Below are 19633 nucleotides of genomic sequence, written 5' to 3'. Positions count from 1 at the left end.
ATCTTGGAATCAAACAATAGTATAATACAGATTCATGGAAAAATATTATAGAATGAAAATATACTAATAAGACACATTGAACAGAGTGTTACACTCCTATATAACTCCTATAAGATGGAAAGCCCTTAAAGAGCACAATGTGGTAGAACATCAAGATAAACAGAAAGTAGATAACTTTCAGTACTACTACAACAAATATTTATTAATATTCATTAATAAATTTACAAGCTTTCTGTGGCATATTACTATCACATATTAATTAAATAATATGATAGTTAATATAATCATAGTAATGTGCCAGTGTCTGAGTAACAGGTATAAAAAGAGTTTTAATTATATGTTGAAGTATTACAATATTTCTAAATGTAAAATATGATTAATAGAAAACATGCATAATCCGTATAACATACTCAAAATCTCAGATGTCACCCACACCTTACAAAGATGTCAGTCAGTAAAGCCTCCTTTCCTCTGTCTGTATCCAATCCCTGAAACCCCATCTCTTTATATCTATTACATCACCTCATCTTGTGGCCATATTCAAAAGAGTTTTCTCAGTCTAAGACCACCTCCTCATATCACAAAGTGTTCAGTGGCTGTTCAATCATCAAAAGGAACCAACCCACCAAACAACCTCCTTCCTCTTTCTGAAGTATCAACATCATCAATTTTCATGTTCATCTTTTTATCTTTTTTAGGGTATAGCTAAAAATCCATCCATGTTGATGTACCTCATTTCTCCAGTTTTCCTCTTAAGTTATAGTTCTTTAACCATTCAGATTCTCAGACCAGGAACAAATGCAGAGAAATCATTATGATAACAGCAAGAGAAATAGGCTCCTCTCGAATACGACAAAGGCCGTTTGTGTCATATTTCTTGTTCTGTAAGCTGCAGACAAAGCAGTGTTGGCTAACAGTTTCAGCTTGTAAAGGGCAAGAAGAAGAAAGAGATCTGATGACTTTGCTCTGGTGGTCAGGAGTGGTGAACCAAAGCTAAATGTTTGGCCCAGCTTATCTATGAAAAGTCTCTATCTTTCTTTCTTCTTGAAAAAGATCACAGAGTGTCGGCCATTTTTCTTTATTCTAATTACAGAATAAAGCTGCACAGACTGTGGACAGCCCCACATCATTTTAGAAACTCCACACCCCTTTTGCTGTTGTTCAAACCATTTGTGCATTACATGCTGCAGCTACACAGATGTTTAAAATAAAATAAAATCTACACTGACTTGTATGTATAATTTGTGTAGCATGGATGCAATCAGGATGCAATAAGCTTCAAATGTAGACATTATAATCAGACTAAGAGCTCTGCATTAATACTGATAACAAAAATGTAAATGAAGTAAAAGGAAGTAAAATGTAGATTTTTTTTGTTCCCATGTTAATGTAAACATTTATGATAGAAAAGTATGATTGAGCTTTTAGGTGATAATGCAGCTCCATCCTTTACTTTCTTTGCTTTGCTTTCTATGCTTATCTAATTCTTTTTCAAGAAGTTTATACTCATGTTGATGTTGGTTAATCAATTCTTTTATGTGATTTTTATGTTTTTCCTCTAGGTCATTAATCTCCTCAGCTCTCCTTCTAGCCTCATCCTGATAATTGGTTTGCATTTCTTTCAATTTCCTCTCATAGGAATTTTTCATTTTCTCATGGTCTCTGTCTTCTTTTTCTTTTCTTACTTTGCCTTCTTTTTCTCTCCTTTTTCTCTCTTCTTGCCTTTCTGCTTCTATCTCCTCTTTTAGTCTCTGTAGACTCTGTCTCTCCTCTTCTCTTCTTTCATCTTCCTCATGGATTCTTTTATTCCATTCTTCTTTCCTCATTTTTTCCCGTTTCTCATACTCCTGCATTATTTTCTTTTTGCTTTCTTTATGTGCTTTCTCTATTTGCTCCCTTTTCCTCCTTTCTGTCTTTTGCCACTTATTTCTCTCTCGTTCTATTTCTTTTTCAAATTCTTTCCTCATTTGCAACTGATTTTCCTCTTGTGTTCTGAGTTCTTCAGCGTGTCTCTCTTTAGTTCTCTTGAATTCATCATCCCGCTCTTTCATCTGCTTTTTCCATTGCATCTCCCGTTCTCTCAATTTCCTTTTGATTTCTTCCTTAGTTTCTTTTTTATCATTTTCTGCCTCCTTTATTTTTCTCTTCCAGTTTTCTTTCTCTTCTTCCTGTTCTTTTCTTCTCTTTTGTTCTTCCTCATCTCTCCTTCTGACCTCTTCTTCCTGTTTGAGATTTATTTGTGTAATTGCTTCCTTTTGTTGTTGCTCAAAACATTTTTTAATCGTTTTCTCTCTCTCTGCCCTTTCCTTATCTCTTTTAGCTTTCTGTTGGAGAAATTTTGCTTTTTGATTTTCTAGTTCTTTCCTCATCTCATCCAACATGCGTTTATTTTCTGCAGATTGTCGTTTGTCCTCTTCTTCTCTTCTTTGGTTCTCTTTCAACCATTTCTGTCTCTGCTCTTCTTCTTTCTTCTTATATTCTCTCCTCAATGCTTCTTCCCTCTCCTTAAATGTGTTTTTCTTTTTACATCTTTCCTCTTCCAATAGCTTTCTCATCTGTTCCAGTTCTTCTTCATATCTGACCTTCAGAGCCTCTTTTTCAGCTTGCATCTTATCCTCTATCTCTTTTAGCATCTCCTTTTGTTTCTGTTGTATCGACATCTCTGCCTTCTTAAACATCTCATTAGTAAAGAAATTGTCTCTGTTGAACTTTGTCATTTCTTCAATCATTTCCAGAAGCTTACTAACTTGAGTGGTATCTTCTGTACAGTTATTAAATAAGTGAACTCTTCCACCACAGTCTCTGATTAATTTATTCACATATGGACTATTACCAGTTTTGAGATACTCTTCAAGTGTTTTATTTTTCAGTTTATCTCCTCCAGTAAACAGCACTATACTGTACTTTGCAGCCTCAGGACCAAACATCTTCTTAATCAGATTCACTGTTTTCTTCTCTTCCTCAGTAAACCTTCCCACACTCAGCACAATGATGAAGGCATGGGGTCCTGGTGCCAGCATTGAGACACACTTCCCAATTTCTTCTGCTACCTCTTCATTTGAGAGTGTGGTGTCAAAGAGTCCTGGAGTGTCCACAACAGCTACTGATCTGCCCTGCACTTCTCCAATGCCCTTCTGACACATTTTTGTCATAGATGTCAAGCAGATGTCACTCTCAAATTCTTCTCTTCCTAGAATGGTGTTTCCTGTTGCACTCTTCCCATTTCCGGTTTTCCCAACCAGTAATATTCTGAAACAATTGGAGTTTTCACCCTCTGCACCTACAAAAACATTGTGGCTTGTTATTTCGATGTCTTATTTCTTATTTAAACATTTATATTAGTACCCTAATGAAAAATCTACAATTTGTATTGGTTTGCTTGGGGAACGTTTGACTTTGTGGGGACAATTATCTAATCCCCATAAGGAAAACCCTTTTTTTGTTTTGTTTTTTTGTTTGTTTGTTGTTGTTTTTTTATCAAGTCAAAGTCATGCATTCATCCATTGTCTATACCCCCTTATTCCTAATTAGGGTCACGGGGGTCTGCTGGAGCCTAACCCAGCGCACATAGGGCGAAAGGCAGGGGTTCACCCTGGACAGGTTGCCAGTCCATCGCAGGGCCAAGTCAAAGTCAAAGAAGCTTTATTGTCATTTCAACCATTTATAGCAGATGCAATACATGGTGAAATGAAACAACGTTCAAATAAATCTGCCAAATTTGGCATATGACATATAAGACTTCAGTATAAATCAGTGTCTTACTCAAATAAATATTTATGTGCATATATATATATATATAATGTACAATACAGAAATTACAGAATTTATGTTTACACAGATATTAAACTACTCACATCCTTCCTGTGGATTTGCTTTAAGTTGCTTCTTCATTTCAGCCAGTTCCTCCTCTAGTGGTTGTCTTGCTCCATCTTTCTGTGCCTCAATATACATTTGGAGAGAATAAATCTTCTTCATATTTGTTACTCGCGCTAACAGTTCTGCCACCTGCTTCTGTCTGCTTTTTACTTTTTCCTCCAAGATCATATATCTGTCCCCACACAGGCGTCGAAGTTCTTCCATTTCTGAACTTTGCTCTATAAAGTTAATTGTAGCAGCTTCATTAACATTCTTGTTGGTAAAAAAAAGTACACTATGATCACAGACCCTTGAACCAAAGATTTTCTGAATTGTCTCTATTTCTCTTTTCACATCATCTGTGAGAGGACCAACAGGAACGATGAAAAGAAAAGCGTGGACAGGATTATCAGAAGAGAAACAGCGTAGAATCGCATGCATCACTTCCTCGTCTGAGAGCTGAGTGTTGTAGAGAGCTGGCATCACCTCCAGCCGGAGACTGTGACCACGGACTTCTCCGGTCTTCAAATTCTTTAATATCAGATCTGATATGGAGATCTTAAGTGCTTCATCACTTCCACACAACACCAAGTTCAACACTGGCAATGAGGAATCACTTTCTGGCACTGAAATAGAATGAAAATGAGAAAATAACCATATTTAGATTTCTTTGTCTGTTAAACTGATAAAACATATTCAGTGGATTTCATTAGATTTCACTGATGCACGTAGAATTTCTCAAAAACATTGTAAAATATTTGGTGAAAGTATTACAGGTCCCAGTCAGAAGGGCAGACTGACAGATTATTACCCCTGTTAAAACTGGAGAAAAGAAAGAGATTGGAGAAATATGTCTGCGCTTCACCAAGTTCCCTGGGTATGTTTATTAAGCAGTCATCGTATTAATATTGTTTTAAATAATAAAGCTTTCCTTTTACATTTATCATAAGCAACAACTGCTTTAAAACAACCGCTTTAAAACAATAAACCTAACAGTTTTTCTCCTTTTCTCCTTGTTAATAATATCATTATAATTGTTACACACTTTAAATAAACTCCTTTTCCCATCATTCTGTGAGATTAAATTACTTAAATTGCAATTGCTAAATGCACAGCGTTGCTAAGTGACACGCATTTACACTGGAACATAAGTAAACTTTTTCCTGAGTATGAATAAACCAAGCACAAACACAGACAACACATCAAACATCAGTGGAAATTAGCATGAAAGCATTAGCATATACAGTATAACTTTAGCAGGAAATGGAGCCATGCTAACATACAATAAAATCCACATGGTCCTATTGTATCCTACTATATCACTCATTTCTTATTAAGTTTAACCTCTCTTATAGCATAACAATCTAAATACCATTTACATAGTGTGTTTTACACTTTGTCCAGTCGTGTATGTGTATTTTAAACATTTTACATGTTAAAACAGGAGGGAAAAAAAGGGATGGGATGTGTGTGCGCTTCACCAAGTTTCAAAGTGGGTATAAGTGTAGCAGTATCACTCATTTACTTGGGATCTCCCAAAATCCTTTGAGAAGCTGTAGTCAGCATTGAAATAAGTCCCACACAGTGACAATACAAAAGCTTATTTTTAAAATAAACAATCACAACAAAATTAAAGTGTAGCGTGGAGCTATGTGGAGCATAATCCAGTGGCAGGGCACTTTAGAGTGGATCTCCACACATGGGTCACTTATTGAGAGAGAATTTAAGCCCGGCTCAGGAGAGGCAACAATGGCTCTATAAAAGGCAACTAAGACAATGTGCAGACATAGTGCTTCCCAGATCTTATTTATTCTAATTTACATTTACAGCATTTGGCAGACATCCTTATCCAGAGCAACTTATATTTTATCTAATTTTTTTCCCCCAACTGAGCAGTTAGTGAGGGATAAGGGCATTACTCAGGGGCAGCTTGGTGGCAGTAGTCCAATGCCTTAACCACTAAGCTACCACATCCCCTAATCTTGTTCTAATTTACAAAGTAGTGAGGGTCATGTAGGGTCACATGGTGTGTGGGAACTCAAATATGAGGTTTTGGGCACAGACAAGGGGAACACATGACAGATATACCTCCTCAAACAATGAAGGGAGGCATTCCCTGGCAGTGGAAGAGTATGTGTGTGGTGGATATCAACCAGAGTGTACAAAATCTGATTCTACTATGATCTCACTTGGAGAACAGCTGTCAATATCACAGGGGGAAGAGGTATCCAAGTTGCAATGGGAATTTTCCGATTTTTCTCCCCTAGCTCAGACACAAAACCTCACAGAACACGATACAGAGACTGGCCTCAGCATGGTTGTACTCATCAAGCTGTATCACTTACATGAAAAAAGTGAATTCATTATTGGAAAATTGCTTTCACTGTGAAATAATTTTAAAACACTGCTTGCTTCCACACAATTGCCCTGTGTTCTCAAATTGGGTGTAGTGTCACTTACTTATTGGAGGTAGGGAATTACTCTTTCTCCTCTTCCTGTGCCAAGCTGGATCTGTGCAGAAATCAGATAATGTAAAAAATCACAAAAGATCACAGCTTACTCAATATATCAGAGTTCTACATTATTTTAAGTAACTGTCACACCAGAAAACAAGTTTTTTATCTTTACCCTTTAAAAATTCTTGGGACTTACTTTATTAGATAAAATCTATAGTGAATTATTTTTTGGTTTATTTATTTAATTTGCTTTATCATACATATTTTGTTTTGACTATTTAATTGTAGAGATAATATTTGGGATTACAACCCAAATGTACAAAAACTGATTCTATTATGATTTCCTATTTTGTTTACTGGGTGTAGTCTCACTTACTTGCAGGAGGTGGGCTCTCACTCTTTCTCCTCTTCCTATGCCATGCTGGATATGTGCAAGAATCACAAAAGATCACAGCTTACTCAACATATCAGAGTTCTGACTTTTTACCAGGATGTAAATTACATAGTTTTGGAAAACGGGAGTGAACATCCTCTTTATTATAATTTAATGTCTAACCCAGCTAATTAGTTGCATTTTACTTTAATAAACATTATAATGGGTAATAGTCACACCAGAAAACAAATGTCCTTCCCTTTGCCCTTGGGCCTACTTTATTATATAAATTCTCTAGTGAATTAATTTGTGATTTAGTTATTTAATTTGATTTATCATAAATTCATTGTTTTCATCTTATATATGTAGGATGCTCATAAAACAGAAAATGAAAATAATGTATAGTTTGCTATATATTTGTCAAAAATACTCTACCTTATCAATAAAACTGGTAACACATTAAACAACATATTAAATTTTCAAATAAAGCTGGAAGCAGACTATTTTATAGGATGCCTTTATGTATGCTGCAGCTTTAAAATTTTCTTGCATTGGAACTTAGAGGCTGCTCCAGTGTTCCACTGTTCTAGCATGACAATGATCCTATGCACAATGTGATCTCCAGTATTGAGTGGAAGAACTCAAGTGTCCTGCACAGACCCCTGACCTCAACCCCATTGAACACAGATACAGATCAACAGCCGAGATCACATTTTCCCCATTCTGATGGTTGATGTGAACATTACCCCAAGCTCCTGTATCTGCATGATTTTAAGCATTGCACTGCTACCACACGATTGGCTGATTAAAATAATTACATGAATGTGAAGGTGTATAGGTGTTCCTTTTCAAATGCACAGTGAGTGTATATTTGTATTCATTGCATCAGTAAATTATATTTTAGTATTAATAACAGTCGAGAGAAAACCAGCTTGCAGCACAAATATCCACACTTGAGTTCTTCCACAGTTCTTTCTTCTGAGGTTAGGTATCCATATGCTTTTGGCTATATAGTATATTTTAACTATTTAGGACTATTCAAAATTTACAAAGCTCATTTTCTGATTGTGACCTGTCCAGGGTTTACCCCTGCCTTTCGCCCTATGTGTGCTGGGATAGGTTCCAGCAGACTCCCATAATTAGGAATAAAGCGGGTATAGACAATGGATGGATTTTCTGATTGTTTATGGGTTCAAAAAAGAAACCAGTCTAAAAAACATCTGTAATTTTAGACACTGTATAGATTTCAATAGACATTTCAATTGATAGCTTGTAATTATATATAAAAACAACTAAATTGTATAAGCTTTAATATCCTACATCCTGTAATAGTAAAATAAAAAGCAGCTATATGATGTATTGCAAGTATATCAATGGAGAGAATTATAGGTGGACTTTCAGCAACTGACATGAGACATGAGGTTCATGATGCTTAATAAGACGTAAGACACCATATGCCATGTGTTATCAATCAAATTAATGTTTACAGATCAGAGTAAATGAATCAGATATATATAATCCGTACAGTATGTGTATTAAATGTATAATGCATCAAGTTTTATGACACATACTAGGTTATTGTAATTTCAGTATATTTATTAATCTAATTTAATGCTGTCAGGTATCATATTTAATCATTAATCAGAGTTTGAGACAAAGAATTGGTTAGGTCTTACAAGTTTCCAGCACACACAGACACTCGTTCTTTCCTAAGACCAAAGGTCTTTCTTAATATAATGTTGCACAACATCTGTTTTATCAGTGTGTTCTGTTCAACAGTTGTCCTGCACAGATACAATTAGACATAAACATTTTAAAAACATAGATGCACTATTCATTCAAATTTGTAAGAATACTGATCATTTATATCACACATACACTTAAGGTCAGTAAGTTTCATGTTTCTTATATCCTATTTTATGTCATGTATTATTCTTAACAGTTGATGATTATCCATAAAAAGAAGTGCAAAACACACTGATTCTGTCTTTGGCCACACAGACACTCGACCTCATCTAATGTGGTGTCACCCAAAACATGTTGCCATTTATCATCATGAACACCTATCACCTGTCAAATGTGACAGTTGATGATGGTCCACCTACAATTCTCTATATTGGTTAAATACGGTGAAAGGTAAAAAACCATACTGCTCATACTCATACACATGTATTTTTATTAACAGTATTGCATAAGGCTCTTAAAAGACTTTCTTTCTTACTGTTTTTTGTTTTAGGAGATCTTTAATTTTTCGAGGAAATTGGTTCAACATGACATTTTAAAATATGGCCCTTGTCGTTTTTTTCCCCAAAACAGATGAAACCATGCTTAATTTTGGAAGGCTAGTACTTTTTTCCTCATCATAGGCTCAGTTTAATCAATAAATCAGGAGACTAACAGAATTGGATATGATGAAAATCTGAAACTTTGTTCAAGGCAGCTAGCAGCTAGCAGCTAGAGTCAATACCACAAATGTTTTGCCTGCATTTAAACATGCATAAAACTGCAGAATAATAATTTAATATTCATGATGCTGAACATTTACTTTCTTTGTTTTTCAGTATTTCAGAATTCTGAAACGTTTTGTTTATTTCCTGAGAAAATAAACTCAGATTGTGATACTGGCCATATGGCATGCAAGTATATGTGAGTACGCGAGTGTAGTGAATCCAACAATTTTTAAATAGAACACATGCAATTCACATTTGTTATTTGCCTAGTTAGAGATTTTTTAAAGCTACTGATGTAATTTTAGCGAGAAAAAAGCAGTTTTTATTTTCTTAAACCAGCAGTTGGCACATTCTAAGGAATTGTAAAAAAAAAAATGCAATTCTTTGTGTTCAATAAATAGCCTTCATTTAGGAAATCTCACACACCTTTCATTTATCACAACATTGCTCTGCAAAACTGTCACATTTATCTAGAATGCGAATGGGAAATTTAACCAATGTCACATAATTTGGTTTAAATAAAGACAAGTTGGAGCCTTACCTTTTTTCGATGCCATTTCCTATCAAACACACAAGCTCAAAAGTGAAAGCAGAAAGTGACCTGCCTATCTCACCCACACTTCTGACTCAAGTCTATCTCAAGACAATCTCAGAGTGTAATTATGACAAAGGTGTACTATAATATAAAGTCGATAGCAGTGGTATATTTCTTTATTACTCTGTTTATGGTAACTGTAAGCTACAGGCTGCCTAGAGTCAGTTTAGATATATTGGGACAGTTATATTGTTGACAATTTGCAGTTAAATATTAGTGACAATATATTGTATTTCAAACATATGTAAGTTTTCTTGGTAAGAATTAAATAAACCCGGCAGCACATGATACGTTTCTAAAATCCCAAATATGTTGACTATTATATTAAATTCTCAGAGGCATGGCTTACCTTTTTTCAAGACCATTTTAAATGATATGGTTGCTATTATGGGTCACATATCTTTTAGGCAAATAGTTTCCTCAGTTGCATGTTTTCAACTTTATATATTTGTAGTGTACTTGTTCATAGCATCAAAAGAATTTTATATTTTACATTTTAATAACAGGAAAAAATCTTCTGAGTCATTAGCATATTCTAAACTCCTATGTAGGCAATAGACCCAGCAAAATGTAATGCATACTGTATTAACATGTTAATTAATTCACTAAACATTTAATTCATAATAAAAAAATATCAGTAATAACAAGCATTTAAAAATCTTTAATATTCACCAACTTTATAGTATTAAAGTCTTTTCTAAAATACAATATAATCAATATAAGTAAATATAAAATAATAGTAAGTTACATTGTATAATTTAATTCTTGCAATAGCAAGATTATCCCAGAGTACCAAGACATTCAGAAGATTTCCATAATTAGGCCAAGGCTAGTGGATGCCCCTGCACCAACCGTATGACTATTGAGATGCTCCTTGGTGACACGTTCCCCTGTGGCCGATTCTGCCACTTGTCCCAAAATATATAACGTTCCTAAAATATGGTCAGGAAGCACTCCACCAATGTTACATCAGGCTTTTCACCTCCCCAGGATCAACAGGTTTATTTTCTTGCAGAATAAGGGCACATTGTATGATCTTGCATCCATAATAGGAGCCTGAATCAATGCAATGTGATAAACCCCTAACCTCTGCAGCAATACTGCAACTTTAACAGCATCAGCAGCAATTCTGTTTGCTTAACTTCCAGGAAAACATCACCAGGATACTAACACTAACAGCTCACGCATCAGGGGTACCACTACATTGGCTTAGTTAATGTGTTTACACAACGTGAAATTTTGTCAGTGTTTTAGCCTGCATAACAAGCCTCGTATTTTCTTTGCCTGTTTGTCTCTATTGTATGATCATGTTTTGTTTTTTGTTTTTGCCCTTTGTCTTTGTGATTTGGATTTCCTCGCATTGCAAACTGATTGTTACGGTTTCAACTGACTTTGCCCATTTTCTTGACTCTGTTTTGCCTAGTGTTTTTATATTGTGTCCACTCAGATTAGTCTCATTAAACTTCTGCATATGGAATCTATTGACTCATTGCTACAGCAACACTATCCTGCCCAGTTCTTCAACAAGCTTAATCTATCCAGTACTAATAACCTGGTGTGTATTCATTTGGGTGATGAGTGTAAGACCGCCTTCAGCACTTCTAGTGGTCAGAATAATTACTACATCATTCTTTTTGGGTTCTCTAGCACCCACTTGGTGTTCCAGTGCTTGAACAACAACATGCTGGGAATTTTTGTGCTGTCATGTATTGATGACATTCTGACATTCTTCCAACAAAAACATGCGTTCACCACAGCCATCTTGTACCCCAAAGGCTGCATGTGAATTGAAATAAGTGCAAATTCCATCAATATACCATCCCTTTCCTAGGTCATTGTTAGCCAAGATGGAGTATCCATGGACAAAGCAAAGGTTGCAGCTGTAGTAGAATGGCCATCCGCAAAACTGTCATGCAGTTGCAGCATTTCTGAAGGGGTTTTCCCACTTTTACTGACAATTTATTTGGGGATCTAGCTCCATCACTCTCACGTCACTATCGCAGGGCAGCCTCAAGCACTTAGCCTGGAATGTCACTGCTGAGCAAGCCATGACACAGCTCAAAGATGCTTCCATTTCTCCCCCATTCTAAAGCAACCAGACCCAGCAAGGCCATCTATAATTCAGGTAGATGTTTCTGATTGAGGTGGGGGCCATCCTCTCCCAACGATTCATGTACAAATCTAAGCTACACCCAATCATCTTTTTCTCCCAGATATTGTCATAGGACAACCACAACTACAGTGTCATCAACCAGGAGCTTTTGGGAGTGGAAAATGGCACTGAAGGAATAGCATCACTGGCTAGAAGTGGCAGAGCATCCTGTTTGTTATACACATTGATCACAAGAACCTTGAATATCTTAGATACATCACATAAACTCTAGACAAGCCTGCTGGTCATCATTTTTTACCTGATTAAGTTCTACTACCATCGAGACTCTAAGGCCAGTGCCCTGTCATGCCAGGAAGAACTCGTCTTCCCTCTTGTGTTTAGTGGGGCAATTCACTGGCACTTAGACCAAGCCATACCTCGCACAACTTGAAGACAAGTGTCCTTTGCCTGTCATGCTTCCAAAAGCTTCATACCCCCATTTGAGAACCAAGCTCATCTCTTGGACACACACCTCAGTAGCCACTGGCTACCCAGGCATCCAATGCACATACCATGTGCTACAAACAAGCTACTGCTGGCCCTGCTTTTTCACTAAACTTTACATTGCTGTAACCTCCTGTACCACCTGCTCCACAGCTAAACTCTCCAGAATGCTGTCTGCAGGCAAACTGGTGCTGCTGCCCACACCACAACACCCGTGGGCCCATGTTCTGTTGATTTCCTCACCAATTTCTTCAGTTCCTAAGACAGCAACACAGTCTCTATCTTGATAGTTATAAACTGTTTTTCAAAATCTTATCTCTCTTCCTAAACTCCCCTCTGCTTTTGCCATAGCTGAACTGCTATTTAATCAATCATGAGTTTTAGTATTTTGGGCTTCCAGAGGATATCAAGGGTGTGGGCAAGCTTCAAGAAGAAGCTCAGGCTACCATTCAGAATCCAGTGGCCAAGTGGAAAGGCAAATCAGGAAATCAGTCATTTTCTGTGCACTTTCTGCAGCACCAACTCAGTGGACTTGTCCCAGTTCCTGACTTGGACTAAGCACTGCCAAAATTCCCTGCATCACTCTGCCATCCATCTCACCCCCTTGCAGTGTGTGCATTATGAGGTAGTAACAGAAGGTACTTTTTGCAGTAAAACAAGCTGATTTAGACTGAAAATATAATGTGCCGACTGTGCAGAACATGTTCCCTTTTTAAGGGAAATCAATGCTTCGTCATGATGGATGCTATGGGAAGGCTTCACTGATGAAGTTGTGTCTGAAACTCTGTGTACACACACACCAGTTTAAAGGCTCAGATAGGTCACCTGATGAAGGGAATACATGCCAATAAGTCCATATAAGGGCATCTACATCACATTACTCCAGCTTCTTTGTCTTCAGGAAGCACTCTGTGTATGTGTGTCGGTTGTTTGTCCTGTCTGTCTAGACTAGGGAAAAAGAAAATATTTAAAAGACTAGGAAAAACTAAGAGATATTAAGGCGAGCAAGAATTTTAAGAGGTGTGTGCATCTGTGCCTCCATTTTATAATGGAGGACGACACACATGCTCTTTGTGTTGTTTTTTTGGAAGAAGAGCATCCCCTGTGTGCATTGCGAGAGGCTTCCTCTCCATAAGCTATGATCCTGCTTGGCTGTATTTTCCAGCCAAGTGTCTGCGCCTGGTGGCTAGGGTCCCATGTCCACTGAGGTGGTGTGGCACCTTAGATCATGGGGTTTGCAGAATGAGTTGGTGGTCCTTCCCTTTCTTTTGTCCTCTCCCCTGACACCAATATCCCCTCTTCGGTTTCGGGAACTTGCGCTGCGATCTCTCCCGACCCAGAAGAGGATATTTTGTTGTCTGCGTCAGGCTCTCAAGTAGGTGAGAAGGGGCATTCCTCCCTTGATCTGCCACCACAGACAGTGCCGTTCGAGGAGCTTCTCAATGTTTTAATGCAAGCTGTGGCTTTTTTAAATAAATTATAATATGACTAACTGGAATAGTAAGGCTAAATTATTTTATTTCGTTGTTAAAATATATAAAATCATTTTTAAACTGTTAAAGAAGCAGTCTTCTCTGTCTAACTTTAGGGGGGCGGTACCCCAGTGCCCCCTATTGACTGGCCACCACTGATGTCCACAATGGGAAAGGAACTACAGCCGCTTACTACTTTGCTGCTGACAATTGGACTATAAGAACTGATTACAGTCCAAAAAGGAACCCAGTCATTATGCAAGTAAGAGAATGGAAAGTCAATGGGGTCATGCAAACAGAGGAAATAAGAAGAAGCATGAGAGGGACTAGCAGGAAGCTCTTGTACTAGTGGAAAAAACCTTATTTGGAAGGGGGACTACTCTACCAAAGGACAAGAGATATCACAACACACTCTCCTATAGAGCTGGTGTGTATAGACTGCTTGCACTTGGAGCTGAGTTGAGGAGGATATGAATATATCCTGGTGGTTATGGACTATTTCACCAGGTTTGCTCAGGCCTACTGCACTAAAAACAAGTCAGGATGGAGTGCAGCAGAGTACTTGTGCCAGGACTACATCCCATGCTTTGGGCACCCAACCAAGTTACATCATGACCAGAGCTGCAAATTCAAAAATGAACTGTTCTGGAAGCTCAGACAACTTGTTGGCATCAGTCATTCCCACAGTATGCTTGTCCACCCTCAAGGAAACCCAGTGCAAAGAACTAGACCAGCTTGCAAATGCTGCGGACACTAACAGGGTGTCATGGACTGCTGGACATTTTCCTTGCCAGAGCACCAGAGGGCGGTGTGGCAGGGTTCCTTGATGTTCCCATGTGCTTTTGTTTATGTTGTGTTTGCATGTGTGCTTGCCCCACCCAATTCTTCCTGTCCCCCCCCCCTCTGCACACCTGTTCCTTATGTTTCAGTGATTACTTTCCCTATTTATTCCTGCTGTCTTGCGCTTGTGTTTTGCTGAGTCTTTGTCATTTGTTGTTATGTGGTTTAGCTGTGGTTTCTGCTGTTTGGGTTTGTTATTTTGTACTGAGTTGCCTAGTTTACCCCCAGTGTTTCCATGTCTCTGTTTTTGTTATTTATTAATAAAATACCCATTTTTTCATCATATCCCTGCATTTGGGTCTGGATTCTGCACCAGTGAAGGCACCAACTCCTGACACAGGGAAAAGGAGAGATGAAAGAACTATTTACCTTGGAGTTATACACACCTACAGCTGCACATGGTACAAGTCCACAGAGAACTCTCACTTTTACTGGTTGTGCGGATGGCATCCTCACCTGGCATCCATTCTTTGGCCTGGTGGAGTCAGAGGAACAAAAAACACCAAAAAAGTATGCAGAGCAGTGGACCCACAGAATGACTGACGCATACTCTTCCTTGAGCTGGCTTTCTGGCCAACCTCAGTAACCATGCTAAAGGGAACAACCTGGATGGTGGATGGATTTATACCAATATATATCCACTTGTATTACATTGTTTTTTTTTACCTACACCTCAGTTGTACTGTTAGTTTGTTGATATTTTTTTTGCACAGTTACTAAAATTTTTTTTAGTTTAGTAGGTATGTCTACTTTTTTTTTTTATGTACTTATTCATTATGTCTACTGTTGTTTTATCTTACACACTTTCCTTAACCTTCCTGGAAAGCTAACTTGTCCTACAGAATTTATTGTTTTCCCTGCAACATGAGGAAGAAGCATTTTTTTTGTCACATGCAGTATACATAACAGTAAAATTCTTTTCTCACAGGGTTAGCTATGATATGGCTCCAATGAAAGAGTTCATCTGTTCCAGTTCTTCATATCTGACCTTCAGAGCCTTTTTTAAAGCTCTTATATAATCTCTCTTTGTTTCTGTTGTATAGACAGCTCCATCATAACAAACATCTCATTAGTAAAGTATTTGTCCCTGTTGAGCTTTAGAATTTCTTCAATCATTTGGAGAGGCTCAGGTCAGAAACTTGAGTGGTATCTATTATATATTTGTTATTAAACAAGTGAACTTTCACTATAGTCCCTAATTAGACTGTGCAAATGTGCAGGATTACTGTTTTGACATAAGCTTCAAGTGTTTTATTTTTCAGTTCATTTCCTCTAGTAAATAGCAAAATACTGTACAGTACATCCAGAAAGTATTCAGTGCTTCATGTTTTCCACATTTTGTTATGGTACAGACTTATTCCAAAATGGATTAAATTATTTTTTCTCAAATACCCCATAATAAAATGAAAGACAAATCACATGTACATAAGTATTCATAGCCTTTGCTCAACACTTTGTTGAAGCACCCTTGGCACCAATTACAGCCTCAAGTTTTTTTTTAGTGTGATGCTACAAGCTTGGCACACCTATTTTTGGGCAGTTTCTCCAGTTCTTCTTTGCAGAACCTTTCAAGCTCCATCAGGCTGGATGGGGAGTGTCTGTGCACAGCCATTTTCAGATCTCTCCAGAGATCTTCAATTGGGTTTAAGTCTGGGCTCTGGCTGGGTCACTCAATGACATTGTCCCATAGCCACTCCTTTGTTATCTTGGCTGTGTGCTGAAAGTTGTAGTCCTGTTGGAAGATGAACCATCACCCCAGTCTGAGGTCCAGAGCACTCTGGAGCAGGTTTTCATCAAGAATGTCTCTGCTGCATTTATCTTCCCCTCTATCCTGATTAGTCTCCCAGTTCCTGCCACTGAAAAACTGCCCCCGCATACTTCACTGTAGGGATGGTATTGGCTAGGTGATGAGCAGTGTTTGGTTTTCTCCAGACATGACGCTTGCCATTCAGGCCAAAGAGTTCGATCTTTGTTTTATCAGACTAGAGAATTTTGTTTCTTATGGTCTGAGAGTCCTTCAGGTGCCTTTTGGCAAACTCCAGATGGGCTGTCGTGCCTTTTACTGAGGAGTGGCTTCCGTCTGGCCACTGTACCATACAGACCTGATTGGTGGAGTGCTGCAGAGATGGTTGTTCTTCTGGAATGGTCTCTTCTCCACAGAGAAATGCTGGCGCTCTTTCAGAGTGACCATCAGGTTTTGTTCACATCCCTATCTAAGGCCTTTCTCCTCTGATCGCTCAGTTTGGCCAGGCAGCCCACTCTAGGAAGAGTCCTGGTGGTTCCAAACTTTTTTCATCTACAGATGATAAAGGGTACAGATTTTTCTGTACCCTTCCCCAGATCTGTGCCTCGACAATCCTGTCTCGGAGGTCTACTCACAATTCCTTGGACTTCATGGCTTGATTTGTGCTCTGACATGCACTGTTAACTGTGGGACCTTATATAGACGCACGTGTGTGTGTCTTTCCAAATCATGTCCAATCATCTGAATTTACCTCAGGTGGACTCCAGTCAAGTTGAAGAAACATTTCATGTTGATCTGTGAAACAAGATGCACCTGAACTAAATTTTTAGTTTCATGGCAAAGGCTGTGACTACTTATGTTCATGTGATTTTCTTTGTTTGTTTTTTACAACAAACTTCTTTCATGTTGTCATTATGGGGCATTGTTTGTAGAATTTTGAGGAAAATAATGAATTTAATGCATTTTGGAATAAGGCTGTAACTTAAAATGTGGAAAAGGTGAAGTGCTGTGAATACTTTTCAGATGCACTGTACTTTGCAGCCTCAGCACCAAACATCCTCTTCACTGTTTCCTTCTTTTCCTCAGTAAACCTGTCCACACTCAGCACATTGATGAAGGCATGGGGTCCTGGTACCAGCATTGAGACACACTTCCCAATTTCTTCTGTTACCTCTTCATTTGAGAGTGTGGTGTCAAGGAGTGCTGGAGTGTCCACAACAGTTACTGATGTGCCCTGCACTTCTCCAATTCCCTTCTGGCACATTTTTGTCACAGATCCCATGTACATCTGAAATTCTTGTCTTCCTACAATGGTGTTTCCTGTTGCACTTTTCACATTTCCTGTTTTCCCAATCAGTTGTTGTTCTTCCGGCTGCTCCCGTTTGGGGGTCACCACAGCAGATCTTTGGTCCGCATGTTTCAATTTGTCACAGGTTTCACGCAGGATGCCCTTCCTGACGCAACCCTCCCATTTAATCCGGGCTTGGGACCAGCACTGAGAGTTAACTGCAGTGGCTGAGTTAGCGCCCTGCCGAGGAATTGACCCCAGTAATATTCTCAAACAATTGCAGTCAGAGTTTTATTAATTTATTAATTTCAGAGGCTTAATCAATGTCTGATTTCAAATCAATTATTAATATTCTTCTGAATAATCCACTATTTATTAATTTCTTTAAATGCTTGTTACTCTGACTATTTGTTGGGACAATTCTCTAATCCCCCATGAGGAAAGCCGTTTGTTTGTTTGTTTGTTTTGCTTTTATTTGTTTGTTTGGTTGGTTGGTTCTTATAGGGTTTTGTTTTTACATTTTCTGTTAAACATTTGAAGAGGTAAAACTTCCCTTAGGTTACTGAGGTTAAGATTAGGGTCAGATTTAAGTGTAGCATTAGCTGCATTAATAATAATGTCATAAGGATGGTAGAACGTGTGTGTGTGTGTGTATGAGCTTTTTATAACCACAAATATTAAAATACTGAAACTGGCAACTATGGTATTTGTCTATGGAAAGATGAATCAGTATGAATGAGTGTCTAACTCACTTCAGTTGTATGTACCTGGATTAACATGTAAAAAAAAAAAACCTATATAATCTACTTATACTCACATGCTTTCTGTGATTTTGCTTCAGGTTGATTTTCATTTCAGCCAGTTCATCCTCTAGCTCCATCTTTCAGTGTCTCAATATACATTTGGAGGGAATTCAGATTTGATATTTGTTCTAACAGTTCTGCCACCTGCTGGTGTCTATTTTTTTTCTTTCTCCAAGATCATATATCTGTCCCCGCACATGTTGGTTCTTTCTTTTTTTCTTTTTTCACATTAAACGTCAGAATGAAGAAAAAATCTGATCTAGTTTAAGTATTAAGACCACCACTGCCACCGCCGTCTTATAGCAGCCACAAAAGGAAAGCTTCATCTTAACCCCTCTCCAAAGTGGACAGCCTTGTGGAGTGTCTAGGAATGGCCCATTTCATCTCTACCTTCACCAAGGGATATTGGCAGGTAGCCCTATCCCCTGATCAAGTCCTGCCCTTTGGTCTCCACCATGGGTGTCGCTAGGACATTTCTACTCAGCCCCACCTAAAAATTCTGCGATTCTCCATAAACTGTACACACATTCGTGATCGCCTCAGTCCCCTTTAAATTTCATATGAAAATGGCGGCAGACTCCGGCTCCTCCCCATCTTTCACTGCGTTCTTCAATCCGCAGACCGCAACATCTCAGAGCGAGGGTCAAAAGACAAGTGTGTGTGTGATCAGGAAGACTCCTATTTGGCTTGTTCAGTACTCAAATGTTATACACATCTATGCAATAGAATGGAATGCTGCAATAAGTTTACCATCCTACCCGGTTAGTCAAACACTGAGCCCCCCTTAAATGAAAATCCTAGAATCACCCCTGGTCTCCACGGAGCCCCAAACTGGCTTGTGTGTGTTAAGACACTCCCTCCCAGGGGAAATGAAAAAGATGTGAGGAGAGAGACAGGCAGCTGATCTGAGTAATTGGTAAATCATCGTAGTAATACTTTGACGGTGATGAAGAAAGTGAAGAGGCCAGTGTTTTGTTTCACAGCCACTACAAGCCAAGATTTAGGCCTGCTGCTGGGCAGGTAGTGAGAGTATGTGTGTATTAACTGTGTGTGTGGGCCCACAGTGTTAAATATTTGTTTATACAGTTATTCAGCATGCTTAAGAACTGTGAGTTTGCAGAGAAATATTTTGATACTTAAAGTGAGTAATTTTCATAATAC

At 38.2% G+C, this 19633-nt stretch overlaps 1 protein-coding gene across 1 annotated transcript; it reads right to left on the bottom strand.

The window, feature by feature from the left end:
• Nucleotides 1–2177: 2177 nt before the first annotated feature.
• Nucleotides 2178–17645, bottom strand: LOC131361404 (GTPase IMAP family member 8-like; the record flags this gene model as incomplete). Its single annotated transcript, XM_058402470.1, has 6 exons — nucleotides 17416–17645; nucleotides 14907–14968; nucleotides 12445–12583; nucleotides 6045–6118; nucleotides 3855–4481; nucleotides 2178–3280 (listed from the first exon to the last, which is right to left on the bottom strand). Coding segments are annotated over exons 1-6 (2235 nt in total), but the record flags the coding sequence as incomplete, so codon positions are not given.
• Between the last annotated feature and the right edge of the window lie 1988 nt (nucleotides 17646–19633).

Source organism: Hemibagrus wyckioides, linkage group LG11 (assembly GCF_019097595.1).
Source record: "Hemibagrus wyckioides isolate EC202008001 linkage group LG11, SWU_Hwy_1.0, whole genome shotgun sequence".
Classification (NCBI taxonomy): Eukaryota; Metazoa; Chordata; class Actinopteri; order Siluriformes; family Bagridae; genus Hemibagrus; species Hemibagrus wyckioides.
This window is presented reverse-complemented; position numbering and strand designations above follow the sequence as displayed.